Raw genomic sequence first — 17,172 nt, 5'->3', positions numbered from 1 at the left:
CTTTTGTATTCCTGGAAACACAAACTCACAAGTTCTATGTTAGGTCTGTTGTACTTGCTGGTCCCTGCAAGCAGGGAATTCTTCTCCAGACCTCCCCATTTTATAATTGGGTCCCCAAAGTCTCCTGCTGAGTGAATCCTTCTGAGACCGGCCACTCAACCAGTCCCAGCTCATTCTGCTCTGTTGTCCAATCCTTCTTTAGTTTCTATACAGCACACATTCCTGATTGAAACCTTGTTCACTTATTTAGGGACAATATTGGGTTGAGTGAATGAGTTACCAGTGTGAAATATACAAATAGCTTTGAAAAGGCAGTGAAGCCCAGGAGAGAAGATAGTCAGATGGCACCTTAAGCCTAGGGCTGCTCATCTTTCCCAGCAATTTGGGTCCTGCTATTTAGCTGAGAACCAGGCTGGGCCTAAGGCCAGCCTCAAAGCATGACTGCAACCCAGTGCTCCCACCTGGCCAGACAGCCAGAACCCCAAAACCATGCCCTGAGCTCAGCATCACCACACAATGTAACCAGCCCATAAAATACATTTTGCCTTAAAACTTTTTAACTAATTATGAAGAAAAATGCATGGAGAATAACCTCCTTTGCCAGTTGTTTGAAACTACAATATTAGAAGAAAGTCAGATCTTACATTTTGGTGACTTTTAATTCATTTGTGAACAAATACAGGTGACATCACATTTTGAATACCTCAATGACTCAGAAAGATACTTTTTTCTAACTCTATTGAGCTAATTGGTCATAAGAGGCTAGTTTTGCTAGAAAGGGAGAGTTGGGGTGGGATACGTAAGGGAAGAAGATTGAAGGGGAACCACATTGTGAACTCTTCAGAAGTGCAGCAGCCTCCATAGTTGTTCCAGCAATTGGGATGCTGGGATAGATGAGTTCCCAGTAAACCCAGGAAGACCTTGTTCTCAGAGACACTCATGTCCAATGGATGAAATCTCAGCTGGTGACACAGAAGTAGAAGTGTCAAGACATTAAAAGGTCTTGCAGGATAAAGAATATACTTAATATACTCAGCAGCACCCAGGTGCCTCACCAGAGGGTCTGTCTCAGCACTGAGAGGCTCTATAATGTTAGTGGTCTGAAAATTTGCCCAAAATTCTGAGATGTAAATGTGAGCAATATCAAGAGGCCCTCACATAGCAGAGCAGTGAAGTATAAAGACTGACCATGGGCTCAAAGGCAGGGGCCCAGCAGCACCCAGATCCTTGGCAGGATGCTGGATCCTGGGCTTAGTGGTACAGGCCTGTTCATCAAGGCTCCATCTGTGGGCAAGGACTTAGACTCAGGGCCTGAGGCTGAGGGCCTAAAGCTGTGTGCCCTGTGACCATCAAGAGGCACCTCCTGGCTGGAGCCTAGAGTATTGGCTCCTGTGTCCCCAGTTACAGAGGGCAAGGACCATGGCCACGTCTGTCAGTTGAAGGGTTCAGACCAGGGTTGGCAGAGCTGGGGTGGGCAGTGGGTCCAGGCTAAGTTCATGGGCTGGGAAGCATCATTGCAGGATGGAAAGGCCATGGGAACACCAGGCACAAGGGTAAGGCAATGGGAACCACAGCCCGAGGCCATAGGTTGAGTGCGTCATGACCCTGTTGACATGGGTGGTGACTGGGGCCAGGCTAGTCCTCTCCAGCACTTGGATCTTTCACCAGGTGGGCATCTCCAGGCTGGCATGTGCCCTGGACTCCATGGGGTCTGCAACTGCCCCAAATGACTGTGTTTCCACAGGTCATAGCACTTGGGTTACAGGATGCCCACAGTGGCTTTCCATCACTGCACTGAGACTCCACTTTGCTTGAATTGATCTATTCCATGGTGGCAAAATTCATGGCCTCCTGGAAGTTAAAGCCATGGTTGAAGCCAGCATGGTGACCATAAAGAAACCATTTAGAAGTTTAGCCTTCTCCTTGAGTTTTCCCCACATTCAGCCTTATCAACGGCAAGCACAACAAATTAAGTTTTGTCTCTTCCCTTCCATCAATTACAGTTCTAAAAATATTTTCAGTGGTTAATAGTGCAAATTCCATACATTATTGACTGAAGTGCCTCAAATACCTCACATTAAGGAAAATGGTGGCTTGGGTCTAAAATATCTCACTACTAGATAAACAATTTTGTATTTTATTTTACGGAAGGATTGATTCATTGCTTCCTTGTGGGTGAGTGTAAACCAAGACTGACTGTTGAATTTTATCAAATGACTATCAGCCTCTATAAACATAATCATATAATTTCTGGATATATTTATAAGATGTTATATTTCCAGATTTCCTTGCTTTAAACCATTGTTACCTTCCTGCAATAAATCCCATGTAGTCATCATATGTTACTCTTTTAATATACTTAGATTATCTTAGCTAATGCTTAAGTTAAAATTTTTACACTGATGTTCATCAATAAGTTTTGTCCATTTTCTCTCATTCTGCAATTCATCAGGATTTTCTGTCAATGATGTACTTATTTTAAAATATAAATTTTTTTCTCATTTTAAAGGCCTAGGTATACTAGAAATGAAGATGTCACACAATTCCTCTGCAAATTTGTCTAATCCTCATTTTTGAATGGGCAGATCTTCTGCTCTTTCTATATTTCAGACACAGAAATGTATGCCTTACATTTTTTGTTTAGTAAGTTAATTTTTCTAACAAAAAATCCATATCATTGGTGCTTTGTGTTTAGTATATATTTTACAGTTATTTTAACTCATTAATTTATGTGTATACATGTATGAATTCCTTCCAACTACTTTCAGTTTATCTTTTCCTAACTTGTACATTAGAAGTTTAATCCAGTTAATTTCATTCTTTGAATATGATGGAGAAAATACTTAAGGCTGCAGATTTTCCTCAGCACTATTGTAAATGAATCTCATATATTTATTTGTATTTTATTAAGTTTTAAATCTAGAAACACTCCAATAATGCTATTGTGTCCCAAGCATTGATATTAACAAATTGCACATATTAATGCATAGAACTGTCAACTAAACACATGAGGTAGGTGCTATCTTCATTTTATGTTGAGGGAACTGAGTCATAAGGTTAAGTAATTTTCAAGGTCACACAAGCTGATAAGAAACTTGGGAACAAAATCAGGCTTTCTAACTGCAGAGTTTATGCATGTAATAGATATTTATTGTTTTGTGAAAATTTGGCTTTTTTGGTACTTGAAGAGAGGAAGTATTTTCTATCATCTAGTAGGTCAATACTACCTTACTGTTAATGTAGTTTAAGTTTTCCGTATCCTTATATTTCTCCATTTTTTCTACCTTGGATGAGAGACTGTTTCATTCACACATTGCTGTAAAGAAATACCTGAAGGCTAGGTGTGGTCCCTCACGCCTGTAATCCCAGCACTTTGGGAAGACAAGGCAGGTGGATCACCTGAGGTCAGGAGTTTGAGATCAGCCTGGCCAACATGATTAAACACCATCTGCACTAAAAATACAAAATTAGCTGGGTGTGGTGGCAGGTACCAGTAATCTCAGCTACTAGGGAGGCTGAGGCAGTAGAAGCGCTTGAACCCAGAAGGCAGAGGTTGCAGTGAGCTGAGATTGTGCCACTGCACTCCAGCCTGGGCAAGAGCGAAACTACATTAAAAAAAAAAAAATTCCTTGAAATTGGGTAATTTATATTATAAAGACAAGAGTTTTAATTGGCTCATGGTTCTGCAGGCTGTGCAGGGAGCATAGGAGCTTCAGCTTCTGGGAAAGCCTCAGGAAATTTACAATCATGGGGAAAGGGGAAACAGGCACATCATATATAGCTGGAGCAGGAGGAAGGGAGAGGGGGAAGGTGGTACACACTTTTAAGCAACCAGATACTCCTAGAACTGTATCACAAGAATAGCACTACGGGGATACTGCTAAATCATTCATGACAAACCACCCCCATGATCTAGTCATCTCCCACCAGGCCCCACCTCCAACATTAGAGATTAAAATTCCATATGAGATTTGGGGAGGAACACATATCCAAACCACACTGGTGACTTAAATGTTCCTATTTTTAATCTGTTTCTTTAAACTTGGCTTTTACCTACTATAATTTATACTTTGTGGAACTTACTTGAATATTCATGACCACTATAATTTCATTGTGAAATTTAGTATTTTGCATTGTGAAGACCCATGCTATGTACCTTTGGTCTCAATTCAGGTTTGCCTGATATTAAGATCTGTAAAGCTACTTTGTTCTTTGTTTGGTGTAGTTTCCCCATTCTTTTATCTCAATCTCTTTTCTAAATCACTTTCTTTTGGATATATATTTTTTATATTCTAATTTAAAAAACATGTACTAAGAATTTTATTTTCTTTGGAGATACACATTAGAGACAGCAAATTTAATTAACATCAGTATAGTTACAAAATATCTCTGAAGCCATAACTGGCTAAGTAACTCAGTCAGTCAAAAGGTCTAGTTTGTACATGAGCAGTGGATGGTGGCCTGGGATAAAGGGCATGTTGCAATTGAAGGATTGTGAGAAGCCCTGAACCCCACTGGGGCTGTGGCAATGTCCAGTGGAATCTGGGGTCAGAGACATAGAGGACCAGATGAGAAGTAAAAATGAGAGGTTCAGTCAGATTCTCAGCATCATCCACTGTGAGCTCAAATTACCATGGGATCTGGACTCATAGCACTGTAAGGGAGGTATCCTAAGGGGGACATCAGAAACAAGTGCTGTCCATGGCATCTAGGCCATGGTGGAGGACACAGGCACAATGTGAAGTAAACAGAGAGTCCCTGAGAGGTTCCACAACATCCTATGACAACCTGTTGGGAGGCGAGTTCAGTGGCCTCTGGAAGCCCTGGTTGTCACAGTTGGAGACAGTATCTGGGGCCTTGGAAATGTGTCAGTTACTGCAGGTAAAGAATCTTCACTGAGCAGAGGCCCAGGCTACAATTGTCCTTGGCAAGAATCTTCTTTGATCCTGGGGTTGGGATAAGAGAGACACTGACATTTTCTGTGTGTCACCATATTCCATAACCATGATCCAGAGGACTGATCATGCATTAGAGGAAAATATCCCCAAACTCAGTGATGTATCTCTGCCTGTCTTTAGCCCCAGCAGATGAGTTAGGAGCCCAGGAGATTCTGGAAAACTTAGTTGGGGTCAGAACCCTAGAGCCATAAGAGTGGTCCATTGCTACAACCTTGCCCATGTTCACCAGGGATTTCCAGTCCCCACCAGTGTCCCTGGAAAACGTAATCAAAGGCACAATGACATTGGGAGGAGTCATTCAGACAACATCAGGGAGATTACTAGTAGTGCTGCTGAGGGATAGCAGGTATGGGCTAGGGTGCATGGTTTCATCAGGATCCAGTGGGGGCCTCAGGAGTTGAAGATCAGGGACACAGCAGCAGCCAGAACCCTTGGCAAGATGTGGAAGGCCACCACTCAAAAGGATGGATTTGTCATCAAATCATTGTCAAGCTGGAGCTGAGAGGCCTGCGGCCTCGAGCTCTGTTCCTTGTACCCATTAAAAGGCCCCTCTTGGATACAGGCTGAACAGTTGTCTCTTCAGTCCCCAGTTCTCAAGGACAACGACCACGACCACGACCTCGACCTCGACCACGACCTCGACCTCGACCACGACCACGACCACGACCACGACCACGACCACGACCATGACCATGACCACGACCACAAGAACCCCAGCTTCCAGTGGAAGGGAGAAGAACCTGGGCTGATATCCCCAGGGTAAGTGACTGGGTATGATATGCAGAGCTTTGGAATGCAGATCCAGGCACAGCATCAGTGCCACAACCTTTTTGGTTGTAACAGTGCCCTGGGGACACAGGCTGTGTGGGACACCGGGCTGTGAGGTTTGGGAGAAGCCTCAGGCCCAGAGCAGCTCTTCTAAGTACTATATCATTTCTCCAGTTGCTCAGCTCTTGGCTTTCTGCAACCCTGGGCTCTGTGTGATCCACAGTGGCCAAGTCTTGCCTATGTTTCCAGAGCTCATAACTCTTGGGTTGCACAATGCGCACGAAGGCGTCCATGGAAAAGGTGACCCTCGCCTCCCCACAGCTACACTGTGAAGCTACTTTGCCATAATCAATCCATCGTGGAGTGGCAAAATTGATGGCCTCTGCGCAGTTGAAGCCATGGTTGAAGCCAGCATGGTAGCCATAGGGAAAGGTCACCATGAACTCCCCAGCCTCCTGAGTCATGCGATTGAAGGGGATCCCATTCTTTTTGAGAACTGTTGGCGAGATGAGGGCCACCTTGTGCCGCAGGAAGCCCTCACAGCCCCGAGAAGTGTCCGGGAAGAGCTCCCTGGCCAGACGTTCCAGGCGCTGACCATGTTCTGGGGGCACTGCATACCACGTTTTGGGCTCCCCAAAGTGCAGGTAGTTGATGCTATAAAGATCCATGTCCTCCGTGTGCCAAGCGAACGTGGTCTTCCACATGCCAAAGTACAGGTAGGGTGTGTTGACACCCTCAATGACAACCCCACATTCCTGCTCCAGCAGGTCCAGAATTGTTCCCAGGTGTCCTAGGTTCCACTGTTTAGTGTTTTCTTCAAATAAGGAGCCACTAATATCAGCACCATAAATTGCTGAATTACCAGGGTGGCTCTTCCAGTATTGTCGCTCCAAATCTCTAAAATTCCGGTGTGGTGGAGTCTGATATTTTTTACTGTTTGCCAAGTGGTGATACTCCCTCACCCTCATGGCTTTCTTCTTTTTATGGTATTGAGTAAACACCCCTGCCTGTCCAGAGGTCACCTGCTGGAGGGGAGTGGCTATTAAGATGTCTCCGATATCATCATACATCTGTCTGGCTTTCCATTCCTTGGGTGGAATTACCTTGGCAAGGCCAGCTTGATGTGCGCCTTGGGACTCCATGTAAGCAACGTATTTGTTGAAATCTGTAAATTCTTCCATGGTGGGATAAAAAGTCATAATGGTATGACTCGTGTTCTGGGGATCGGAGTGCACACACTTCATGGCTGCACACAAGAAGTAGCTGACTCCTAAGTTCTTAGGTGTCCTCTAGATGCCTGAGAGTTCTGGGGAGTAATTTCTTTTCTCCCCTTTGTTTTTCAAAATACTTTGGTTTATCTGTGAGGGAGTAATTCACACTTGAACTTTCGAACAAGTGAGATCTTTCAAAGGCTTTCTGACTCCCCAGGGGAACTCCACTCTAGTCAGTATATTTTTGTCCAAAGAAGTAGTATGTCCCAGCTCTACCTGCAGCTCTGTGAGTTTCCTCAGTTGGGGGTGTCACTGTGAGGCTTCTCCTGATTCTCAGGCTTGGGTGCACTAGTAGCAGCTAGTGTACCACTGTACCTGGGAGTCTCTTCTAGGAAGTCGAAACAATACACCTAAATAACAACAACAAAAGATACACAATATTCATATTTTTAAAATAAGTATATGACCAGACAAAAGAAATATTCAGCTAGCATTAAGCTAAACTAAAACATATGCTATGCTAACATCAGGATATGTTAACATTGTCAGGCCTCTGAGCCCAAGCTAAGCCATCATATCCCCAGTGGCCTGCACGTGTACATCCAGATGGCCTGAAGCAACTGAAGATCCACAAAAGAAGTGAAAATAGCCTTAACTGATGACATTCCACCATTGTGATTTGTTTCTGCCCCACCCTAACTGATAAAGGTACTTTGTAATCTCCCCCACCCTTAAGAAGGTTCTTTGTAATTCTCCCCACCCTTGAGAATGTACTTTATGAGATCCCCCCACCCCCAAAACATTGCTCTTAACTCCACCGCCTATCCCGAAACCTGTAAGAACTAATGATAATCCCCCCACCCTTTGCTGACTCTCTTTTTGGACTCAGCCCACCTGCACCCAGGTGAAATAAACAGCATTGTTGCTCACACAAAGCCTGTTTGGCGGTTTCTTCACACGGACACGTGAGACATTTGGTGCCGAAGACCCGGGTGAGTGGGACTCCTTCGGGAGACCAGTCACCAGTCCTCACCCTCACTCTGTGAAGAGATCCACCTATGACCTCAGGTCCTCAGACCAACCAGCCCAAGGAACATCTCACCGATTTTAAATCAGGTAAGCGGCCTCTTTTTACTCTGTTCTCCAACCTCTCTCACTATCCCCCAACCTCTTTCTCCTTTCAATCTTGGCACCACCCTTCAATCTCTCCCTTCTCTTAATTTCAGTTCCTTTCATTTTCTGGTAGAGACAAAGGAGACACATTTTATCCCTGGACCCAAAACTCCGGCACTGGTCACGGACTTGGGAAGACAGCCTTCCCTTGGTGTGTAATCATTGCGAGGATGCCTCTCTGATTATTCACCCACGTTCCATTGGTGTCTGATCTCCGTGGGGACGCCTGCCTTGGTCATTCATCCACATTCCCTTCGTGGCAAGTCAACTGCGGGGACGTCTGCTTTGGCTGCTCACCCATGTTGCAGCCCGGGGCTGCTCCCCACCCCACTTCTCCATGTCTCTACCCTTCTCTTTAAACTTGCCTCCTTCACTATGAGCAACCTTCCACCCTCAATTCCTCCTTCTTCTCCCTTAGCCTGTGTTCTCAAGAACTTAAAACCTCTTCAACTCTCACTTGACCTAAAATCTAAGTGTCTTATTTTCTTCTGCAACACTGCTTGGCCCCAATACAAACTCGACAATGGTTCTAAATGGCCAGAAAACATCACTTTTGATTTCTCCATCCTACGAGACCTAGATACTTTTTGTCAAAAAATGGGCAAATGGTGTGAGGTGCCTGACATCCAGGCATTCTTTTACGCATTGGTCCCTCCCTAGCCTCTGTTCCCAATGAGACTCGTCCCAAATCTTTCTTCTTTCTCTCCTGTCTGTTCCTTCAGTCTCCACCCCAAGCTCTGAGTCCCCTGAATCCTTCTTTTCTATGGACTTATCTGACCTCTCCCCTTCTCCCCAGGCTGCTCCTTGCCAGGCCAAGCCAGGTCCCAATTCTTCCTCAGCCTCTGCTCCCCCACCCTACAATCCTTCTAGCACCTGCCCTCCTCACACCCCGTCTGGCTTACAGTTTCGTTCTGCGACTAGCCCTCCCCAACCTGCCCAGCAATTTCCTCTTAAAAAGGTGACTAGAGCTAAAGGCATGGTCAAGGTTAATGCTCCTTTTTTTTTTTTTATCCCAAATCAGATAGCGTTTAGGCTCTTTTTCATCAAATATAAAAACCCAGCCCAGTTCATGGCTCATTTGGCAGCAACCCTGAGACACTTTACAGCCCTAGACCCTAAAAGATCAAAAGGCTGTCTTATTCTCAATATGCATTTTATTTTATTACCCAACCTGCTCCCGACATTAAATAAAGCTCCAAAAATTAAATTCCAGCCCTCAAACCCCACAACAGGACTTAATTAACCTCGCCTTCAAGGTGTACGATAATAGAGTAGAGGCAGCCAAGTAGCAATGTATTTCTCAGTTGCAATTCCTTGCCTCCATTGTGAGTCAAACCCCAGCCACATCTCCAGCACACAAGAACTCCAAATGCCTGAACCTCAGCTGCCAGGGGTTCCTCCAGAACCTCCTACCCCAGGAGCTTGCTACAAGTGCCGGAAATCTGGCCACTGGGCCAATGAATGCCCACAGCCCGGGATTCCTCCTAAGCCATCTGTGTGGGACCCCACTGGAAATCAGACTGTCCGACTCGCCTGGCAGCCACTCCCAGAGCCCCTGGAACTCTGGCCCAAGGTTCTCTGACTGACTCCTTCCCAGATCTTCTCGGTTTAGCGGCTGAAGACTAATGCTGCCTGATTGTCTCGGAAACCCCCTAGACAGATGCTTTGGGTAACTCTTATTACAGTGGAGGGTAAGTCCATCCCCTTCTTAATCAATACGGAGGCTACCCACTCCACATTACCTTCTTTTCAAGGGCCTGTTTCCCTTGCCTCCATAACTGTTGTGGGTATTGATGGCCAAGCTTCTAAACCTCTTAAAACTTCCCAAGTCTGGTGCCAACTTGGACAACATTCTTTAATGCCCTCATTTTTAGTTATCCCTACCTGCCCAGCTCCCTCATTAGGTCGAGACATTTTAACTAAATTATCTGCTTCCCTGACTCTTCCTGGGCTACAGCCACACCTCATTGCCACCTTTTCCCCAAGTTCAAAGCCTCCTTCGCATCCTCCCCTTGTATCTCTCCACCTTAACCCACGAGTGTGGGATACCTCTACTCCCTCCTTGGTGACTGATCATGCACTCCTCACCATCTCATTAAAACCTAATCACCCTCACCCCGCTCAACGCCCATATCCCATCCTGCAGCATGTTTAAAAGGATTAAAGCCTGTTATCGCTCTTCTGTTACAGCATGGCCTTTTAAAGCCTATAAACTCTCCATACAGTTCCCCCATTTTACTGTCCAAAAACCGGACAAGTCTTACAGGTTAGTTCAGGATCTGCACCTTATCAACCAAATTGTTTTGCCTATCCACCCTGTGGCGCTAAACCCATATACTCTCCTATCCTAAATACCTCTCTCCATAACCCATTATTCTGTTCTGGATCTCAAACATGCTTTCTTTACTATTCCTTTGCACCCTTCATCCCACCGTCTCTTCACTTTCACTTGGACTGACCGTGACAGCCATCAGGCTTAGCAAATTACCTAGGCTGCACTGCTGCAAGGCTTCACGGACAGCCCTCATTATTTCAGTCAAGCCCAAATTTCTTCCTCATCTGTTACCTATCTCAGCATAATTCTAATGAAAACACACGTGCTCTCCCTGCTGATTGTGTTTGACGAATCTCCCAAACCCCAATCCCTTCTACAAAACAACAACTCCTTTCCTTCCTAGGCATGGTTAGGTACTTCCGCCTTTGGATACCTAGTTTTACCATCCTGACTAAACCGTTATATAAACTCACAAAAGCAAACCTAGCTGACCCCACAGATCCTAAATCCTTTGGCCACTCCTTTCTGTTCCTTAAAACAGCCCTAGAAGCTGCCTCTACACTAGCTCTCCCTAACTCATCCCAACCCTTTTCATTACACACAGCCAAAGTGCAGGGCTGTGTGGTTGGAGTTCTTACACAAGAGCCAGGACCACGCCCTGTAGCCTTTCTGTCCAAACAACTTGACCTTACTGTTTTAGCCTAGCCCTCATGTCTGCATGTGGTGGCTGCTGCTGCCCTAATACTTTCAGAGGCCCTCAAAATCAAAAACTATGCTCAACTCACTCTCTATAACTTCCAAAATCTATTTTCTTCCTCACACCTGACACATATACTTTCTGCTCCCCGACTCCTTCAGCTATACTCACTCTTTGTTGAGTCTCCCACAGTTACCATTGTGCCTGGCCCAGACTTCAATCTGGCCTCCCACATTATTCCAGATACCACACCTGACCCCCATGACTGTATCTCTCTGATCCACCTGGCATTCACTCTATTTCCCCATATTTCCTTCTTTCCTGTTCCTCACCCTAATCACACTTGGTTTATTGATGGAAGTTCCACCAGGCCTAATCGCCACACACCAGCAAAGGCAGGCTATGCTATAGTATCTTCCACATCTATCATTGAGGCTACCATTCTGTCCCCCTCCACTAGCTCTCAGCAAGCCGAACTCATTGTCTTAACTCGAGCCCTCACTCTTGCAAAGGAATTACACGTCAATATTTATACTGACCCTAAATATGCCTCCCATATCCTGCACCACCATGCTGTTACATGGGCTGAAAGAGGTTTCCTCACTATGCAAGGGTCCTCCATCATTAATGCATCTTTAATAAAAACTCTTCTCAAAGCCGCTTTACTTCCAAAGGAAGCTGGAGTCATTCACCGCAAGGGCCATCAAAAGGCATCATCATCCCATCGCTCAGAACAATGTTTATGCTGATAAGGTAGCTAAAAAAGCAGCTAGCATTACAACTTCTATCCCTCACAGCAGTTTTTCTGCTTCTCATCTGGCCACTCCCACCTACTCCCCCACTAAAACTTCCACCTATCAATCTCTTCCCACACAAAGCAAATGGTTCTTAGACCAAGGAAAATATCTCCTTCCAGCCTCACAGGCCCATTCTATTCTGTCATCATTTCATAACCTCTTCCATGAAGGTTACAAGCCGCTAGTCTGTCTCTTAGAACCTCTCATTTCCTTTCCATCGTGGAAATCTATCCTCAAGGAAATCACTTCTTAGTGTTCCATCTGCTATTCTCCTACTCCTCAGGGAGTGTTCAGGCCCCTTCCTTCCCTACACATCAAGCTCGGGGATTTGCCCCCACCCGGGGCTGGCATATTGGCTTTACTCACATGCCCTGAGTCAGGAAACTAAAATACCTCTTGGTCTGGGTAGACACTTTCACTGGATAGGTAGAGGCCTTTCCCACAGGTTCTGAGAAGGCCACCGCGGTCATTTCTTCCCTTCTGTCAGACATTATTCTTCGGTTTGGCCTTCCCACTTCTATATAGTCCAATAACGGACCGGCCTTTACTAGTCAAATTACCCAAGCAGTTTCTCAGGCTCTTGGTATTCAGTGGAAGCTTCATATCCCTTACCGACCTCAATCTTCAGGAAAGGTAAAATGAACTAATTAATGGTCTTTTAAAGACACACCTCACCAAGCTTAGCCTCCAACATAAAAAGGACTGGACAGTACTTTTACCTCTTGCCCTTCTCAGAATTAGAGCCTGTCCTCGAGATGCTACAGGGTACAGTCCATTTGAACTTTCGTGTGGATGCACTTTCTTGCTTGGCCCCAACCTCATCCCAGACACCAGCCCTCTACACGACTATCTTCCAGTCCTCCAGCAGGCTAGACAGGAAATTCACCAGGCTGTTAATCTTCTCTCGCCTACTCCAGATTTCCAGCCATATGAAGACACCCTCGCTGGACGATCAGTTCTTATTAAGAATCTGATCCCTCAAACTCTACAACCTCAATGGACTGGACCCTACTTAGTCATCTGTAGTACCCCAACTGCCGTCCACCTGCAAGATCCTCCCCACTGGGTTCACTGTTCCAGGATAAAGCTGTGTCCATTGGCCAGCCAGCCTAATCTCTCCTCTTCCTCCTGAAAGTCGCAAGTACTTTCCCCTACTTCCCTTAAACTGACTCACATTTCTGAAGAACAGTGATAACCCTTATGCGCCTAATACATCCCTTCATTATGTTAGGTCTGTTTGTCCTTACCCTACTTTTTGCAGTAGGGCTTTATGAAGTCACCCCCACTACTTGGACTGAGCCCCAAAAACTAGTCATCCCTACTATCTTGTGTCTAGTCATACTCCTATTCACTGTTCTCAACTACTCATAAATGCCCTACTCTTGTTTACACTGCCGGTTTACACTGTTTCTCCAAGCCATCACAGCTGATATCTCCTGGTGCTGTCCTCAAATGGCCACTGTTAACGCCCTCTTAAAGTAAGTAAGTAATTTTTGCTGGCAGGGCTATGCTGAACCTCCTTGGGCACTCTCTAATTGGATGTCCTGGGTCCTCCCAGTTCTTAGTCCTTTAATAACTGTTTTTCTCTTTCTCTTATTCAGACCTTGTGTCTTCTGTTTAGTTTCTCAATTCATACAAAACTGCATCCAGGCCATCACCAATCGTTGTATACAACAAATGCTCTAACAACCCCACAGTATCACCCCTTACCCCAAAATCTTTCTTCAGTTTAATCTCTCCCACTCTAGGTTCCCACGCCACCCCTAATCCCACTCGAAGCAGCCCTGAGAAACATTGCCCATTATCTCTCTATACCACCCCCCAAAATTTTCCCTGCCCTAACACTTTACCACTATTTTGTTTTATTTTTCTTATTAATGTAAGAAGACAGGAATGTCAGGCCTCTGAGCCCAAGCTAAGCCATCATATCCCCAGCAACCTGCACATATATATCCAGATGGCCTGAAGCAACTGAAGATCCACAAAAGAAGTGAAAATAGCCTTAACTGATGACATTCCACCATTGTGATTTGTTTCTGCCCCACCCTAACTGATCAATGTACTTTGTAATCTTCCCCACCCTTAAGAAGGTTCTTTGTAATTCTCCCCACCCTTGAGAATGTACTTTGTGAGATCCACCCCCTGCCCCCAAAACATTGCTCTTAACTCCACCGCCTATCCCAAAACCTGTAAGAACTAATAATAATCCCACCACCCTTAGCTTACTCTCTTTCGGATTCAGCCCGCCTACACCCAGGTGAAATAAACAGCCTTGTTGCACACACAAAGCCTGTTTGGTGGTCTCTTCACATGGACACGTGAGACAAACATTAGGTCAAATCATAAAACAGAAAAAGAGCAGCATCAAACTAAAATGAAAAATGATCAAACTTGAAAATGAATAAATTGAGCAGTCCACTCAAGAAACTGGATGCATTAACATCAATAGAAACAATGAAAATAAATTCACAAGAAAAAACCATTGCAAAAGTAAACAGAACACCCATCAGGAATGATGACAAAGAATGAAAACTGAGTTTTCAAAAACCATGATGAGAAGTAAAAAGCCATAGGCATGAAGAGAAAAGAAAGTACAAAAACACATTGAGGTAAGAAACAAGCAGAATAGCTAAAAATCTGGTGGAGATATTTTACAATTTTTAACAAAATCTTATGAACTAATTGATGATAATGTTCTCAGTAGGACAGATATCCAGAAGTACTCTGACAGAGAAATAAAACAACCTACCTTTCATCAAAAACTCACAATTCCATCTGAAAATACTTCAGGACCCAAAGAAAAGGTTTCCTGTTGGTAAACTCCAAATAAAGCCCCCTGTTCCAAAGACCCTAGCTTTATACCTGGGCAACATCCTAACCCAATCAGGACCCAGCTAATGTAATCACTGGGCTGGATCCAGATTAGGCATCCCACCCATCTAAGCTCCTCCCTTTCATTTTGCATTTTAAACCAATCTGAAAACGAAGCTAAGTAGTTAAAAATCAAGGAATGGAAAAAGGCAACCCTGACAAATACCAAACAAAAGAAAACTAAAGCAGCTATATTAATATCCAATGTAGTTGTAGAATTTAAAAGGCACATTTTACAGTTATTGAATAAAAAAATTCACCAGAATAGTACAGTGATGAACTTTATGACCCTACACATAGCACTGACACATGGAAAGCCCGGAGTGAGAGTTGTTGTAAAGTCAGACAGTAAAATATGCAATCGTGATGGTAGTTTTTAATGTTTTTTAACATTGTTCTTTCAGGAACCAATAGAGCAGAGTAGAAAATTAATAATGTTATAATAATATGTACAAGCTTAAGAACTTTGAAGAACGAAATTGCAACAATTAAAAAGCAAATGGAAAATGCTTCTCTTAGTACACAAGAAACATTTATAATAGATAAATTTACCGATACAGGGCTACAAAGTAAATATCAAATTAAAATCCCATAGAATGCATATACAGAAAACAATCTTGACCAAAATGAAATGAAATTGAAAGTCAACAATACAAAAGCTGAATCCATATTTATTTGAAAATCTGTATTCACATTTCTAAAATCCTATTGATCTTCAGGTTGAACTAAGCAGTGAGTAAAAATGAAACGAAACAAAAGTATGCAAAAGAAAATGAAATATAAAAATGATCATGGATAAATAAGCAAAAGGGAAAATGTATACTGAAATAGAAATGATTAATAAAACTAAAATCTGATACTTTTAAAGAAAAAATAAATAAGTGGCAGTATTGATAAACAAAGCACTTGGTAGGCCTGGGCAAGTAATATACAGACAGAGCCCAAAGCATTTGCAATAGTGAAAAATAAAAACTTGGTAAATACACACAGTGAAAAATGAGGTTACTTTGAGGGGCACAAGGAGAACAACTTCCAGTGGCCAAATCTCCAAGCTGAGCAACAAAATATATAAATTGAATTATAATCCAAGCATGAAATAAATATCTATGAGTTCATACCGCTACAAATTAAAAATTAAATAAATTAACAAATAGCTGAGAAGTCACAAAATTCTTTTTCGTAAGAACTCTAATTGAATGAGGCCAGGCACAATTAGGCTGGGCGAGGTGGCTCATGCCTGTAATCCTAGCACTTTAGGAGGTCGAGATAGGTGAATCACTTAAGGTCAGGAGTTCAAGACCAGCCTGGCCAAAACGGTGAAACCACATCTCTACTAAAAATACAAAAATTAGCTGGGCGTGGTGGCACATGCCTGTAATCCCAGCTACTCAGGAGGCTGAGGCAGGAGAGTCACTTGAAGAGGTTGCAGTGAGCTGAGATTGTGCCATTGCACCCCAGCCTGGGTGACAGAGCGAGACTCTATCTCAAAAAAAAAAAACAAAAAAAAAAAAACAACTAAATGGATTAAATTAATGAAAACATTGTCCATTTTTAAAATGTTATGACCTTACATGAACAGAATTGTGTTTTATGTATTTTCATGTATTTTTTGCTTGGCATTTCCCTTATCTATGTTGTTCTGTACAGCTGTACTTTGTCTTGTTTCCTTGCTGTAATTTATTCAATGGTATAAATGTTTCCATTGTTAATGAGTATTTGGTTCCTTTCTACTTTTGGCCTCTTACAGAAAATGTTGCTCTGAGAACGCTTGAACACAGATACTGGAGCTCACATGTACTCCCATCTATGAATGGATATCTTGGTCACAGAAGGCAGTCAGGCCTCCATATTCTCTGGGTTCAGCATCAGTGGGTTCAACCAACCAAGGATTAAATGTGTTCACAAAAGAAAAGAAACAGTGAAAAATAATAATCAGTAAAAACAACAAAAAATACAGTAAACAACTAACTGCATAGCCTGCTAACCCATGACTAAGCATTCCAGAATTTATTAAGATGGTTCTTACTTTTCTAGCTGCCCTTGTCTTGTCTCCTATTTGCTTTTCTCCAGTTTAAGATATAGGCAATAAAACACATAGATCATAGGTCTCCACTTCAGTGAGTTTTAAAAATTATATACACTCATGTAATCATCACATGAAAGAAGACATAGAATATTAGCACAGCCCCATAGCATTCTCTCAGGACAGGAGCTTTCCAGTCAATCCCCACTCCCCACCAGAGGCAACCACTTTCTAACTTGGATGATTACGGGGGAGTATGGCCTGATTTGGGAATGAATAGGTATGGAATCATACAATATGTATTCACTTGGATTTTGCTTCTTTTCCCATACCCAATGTCTGTGAGATCATCTATCCTGTTGCACGTACCAGCAATTCATTCCTTTTCATTACTGAATT

General features: G+C 43.5%; 1 protein-coding gene across 1 annotated transcript; it reads right to left on the bottom strand.

Annotated features, from left to right (window-relative positions):
• Nucleotides 1–5,414: 5,414 nt before the first annotated feature.
• LOC111551605 (lysine-specific demethylase 4E) lies at nt 5,415–6,970 on the bottom strand. The gene is given in 2 exon segments (XM_023225631.2): nt 5,415–5,459; nt 5,462–6,970. Coding segments are annotated over 2 exon segments (1,554 nt in total).
• Nucleotides 6,971–17,172: the final 10,202 nt, after the last annotated feature.

Source organism: Piliocolobus tephrosceles, chromosome 13 (assembly GCF_002776525.5).
Source record: "Piliocolobus tephrosceles isolate RC106 chromosome 13, ASM277652v3, whole genome shotgun sequence".
In the NCBI taxonomy this organism is placed as follows: domain Eukaryota; kingdom Metazoa; phylum Chordata; class Mammalia; order Primates; family Cercopithecidae; genus Piliocolobus; species Piliocolobus tephrosceles.
This window is presented reverse-complemented; position numbering and strand designations above follow the sequence as displayed.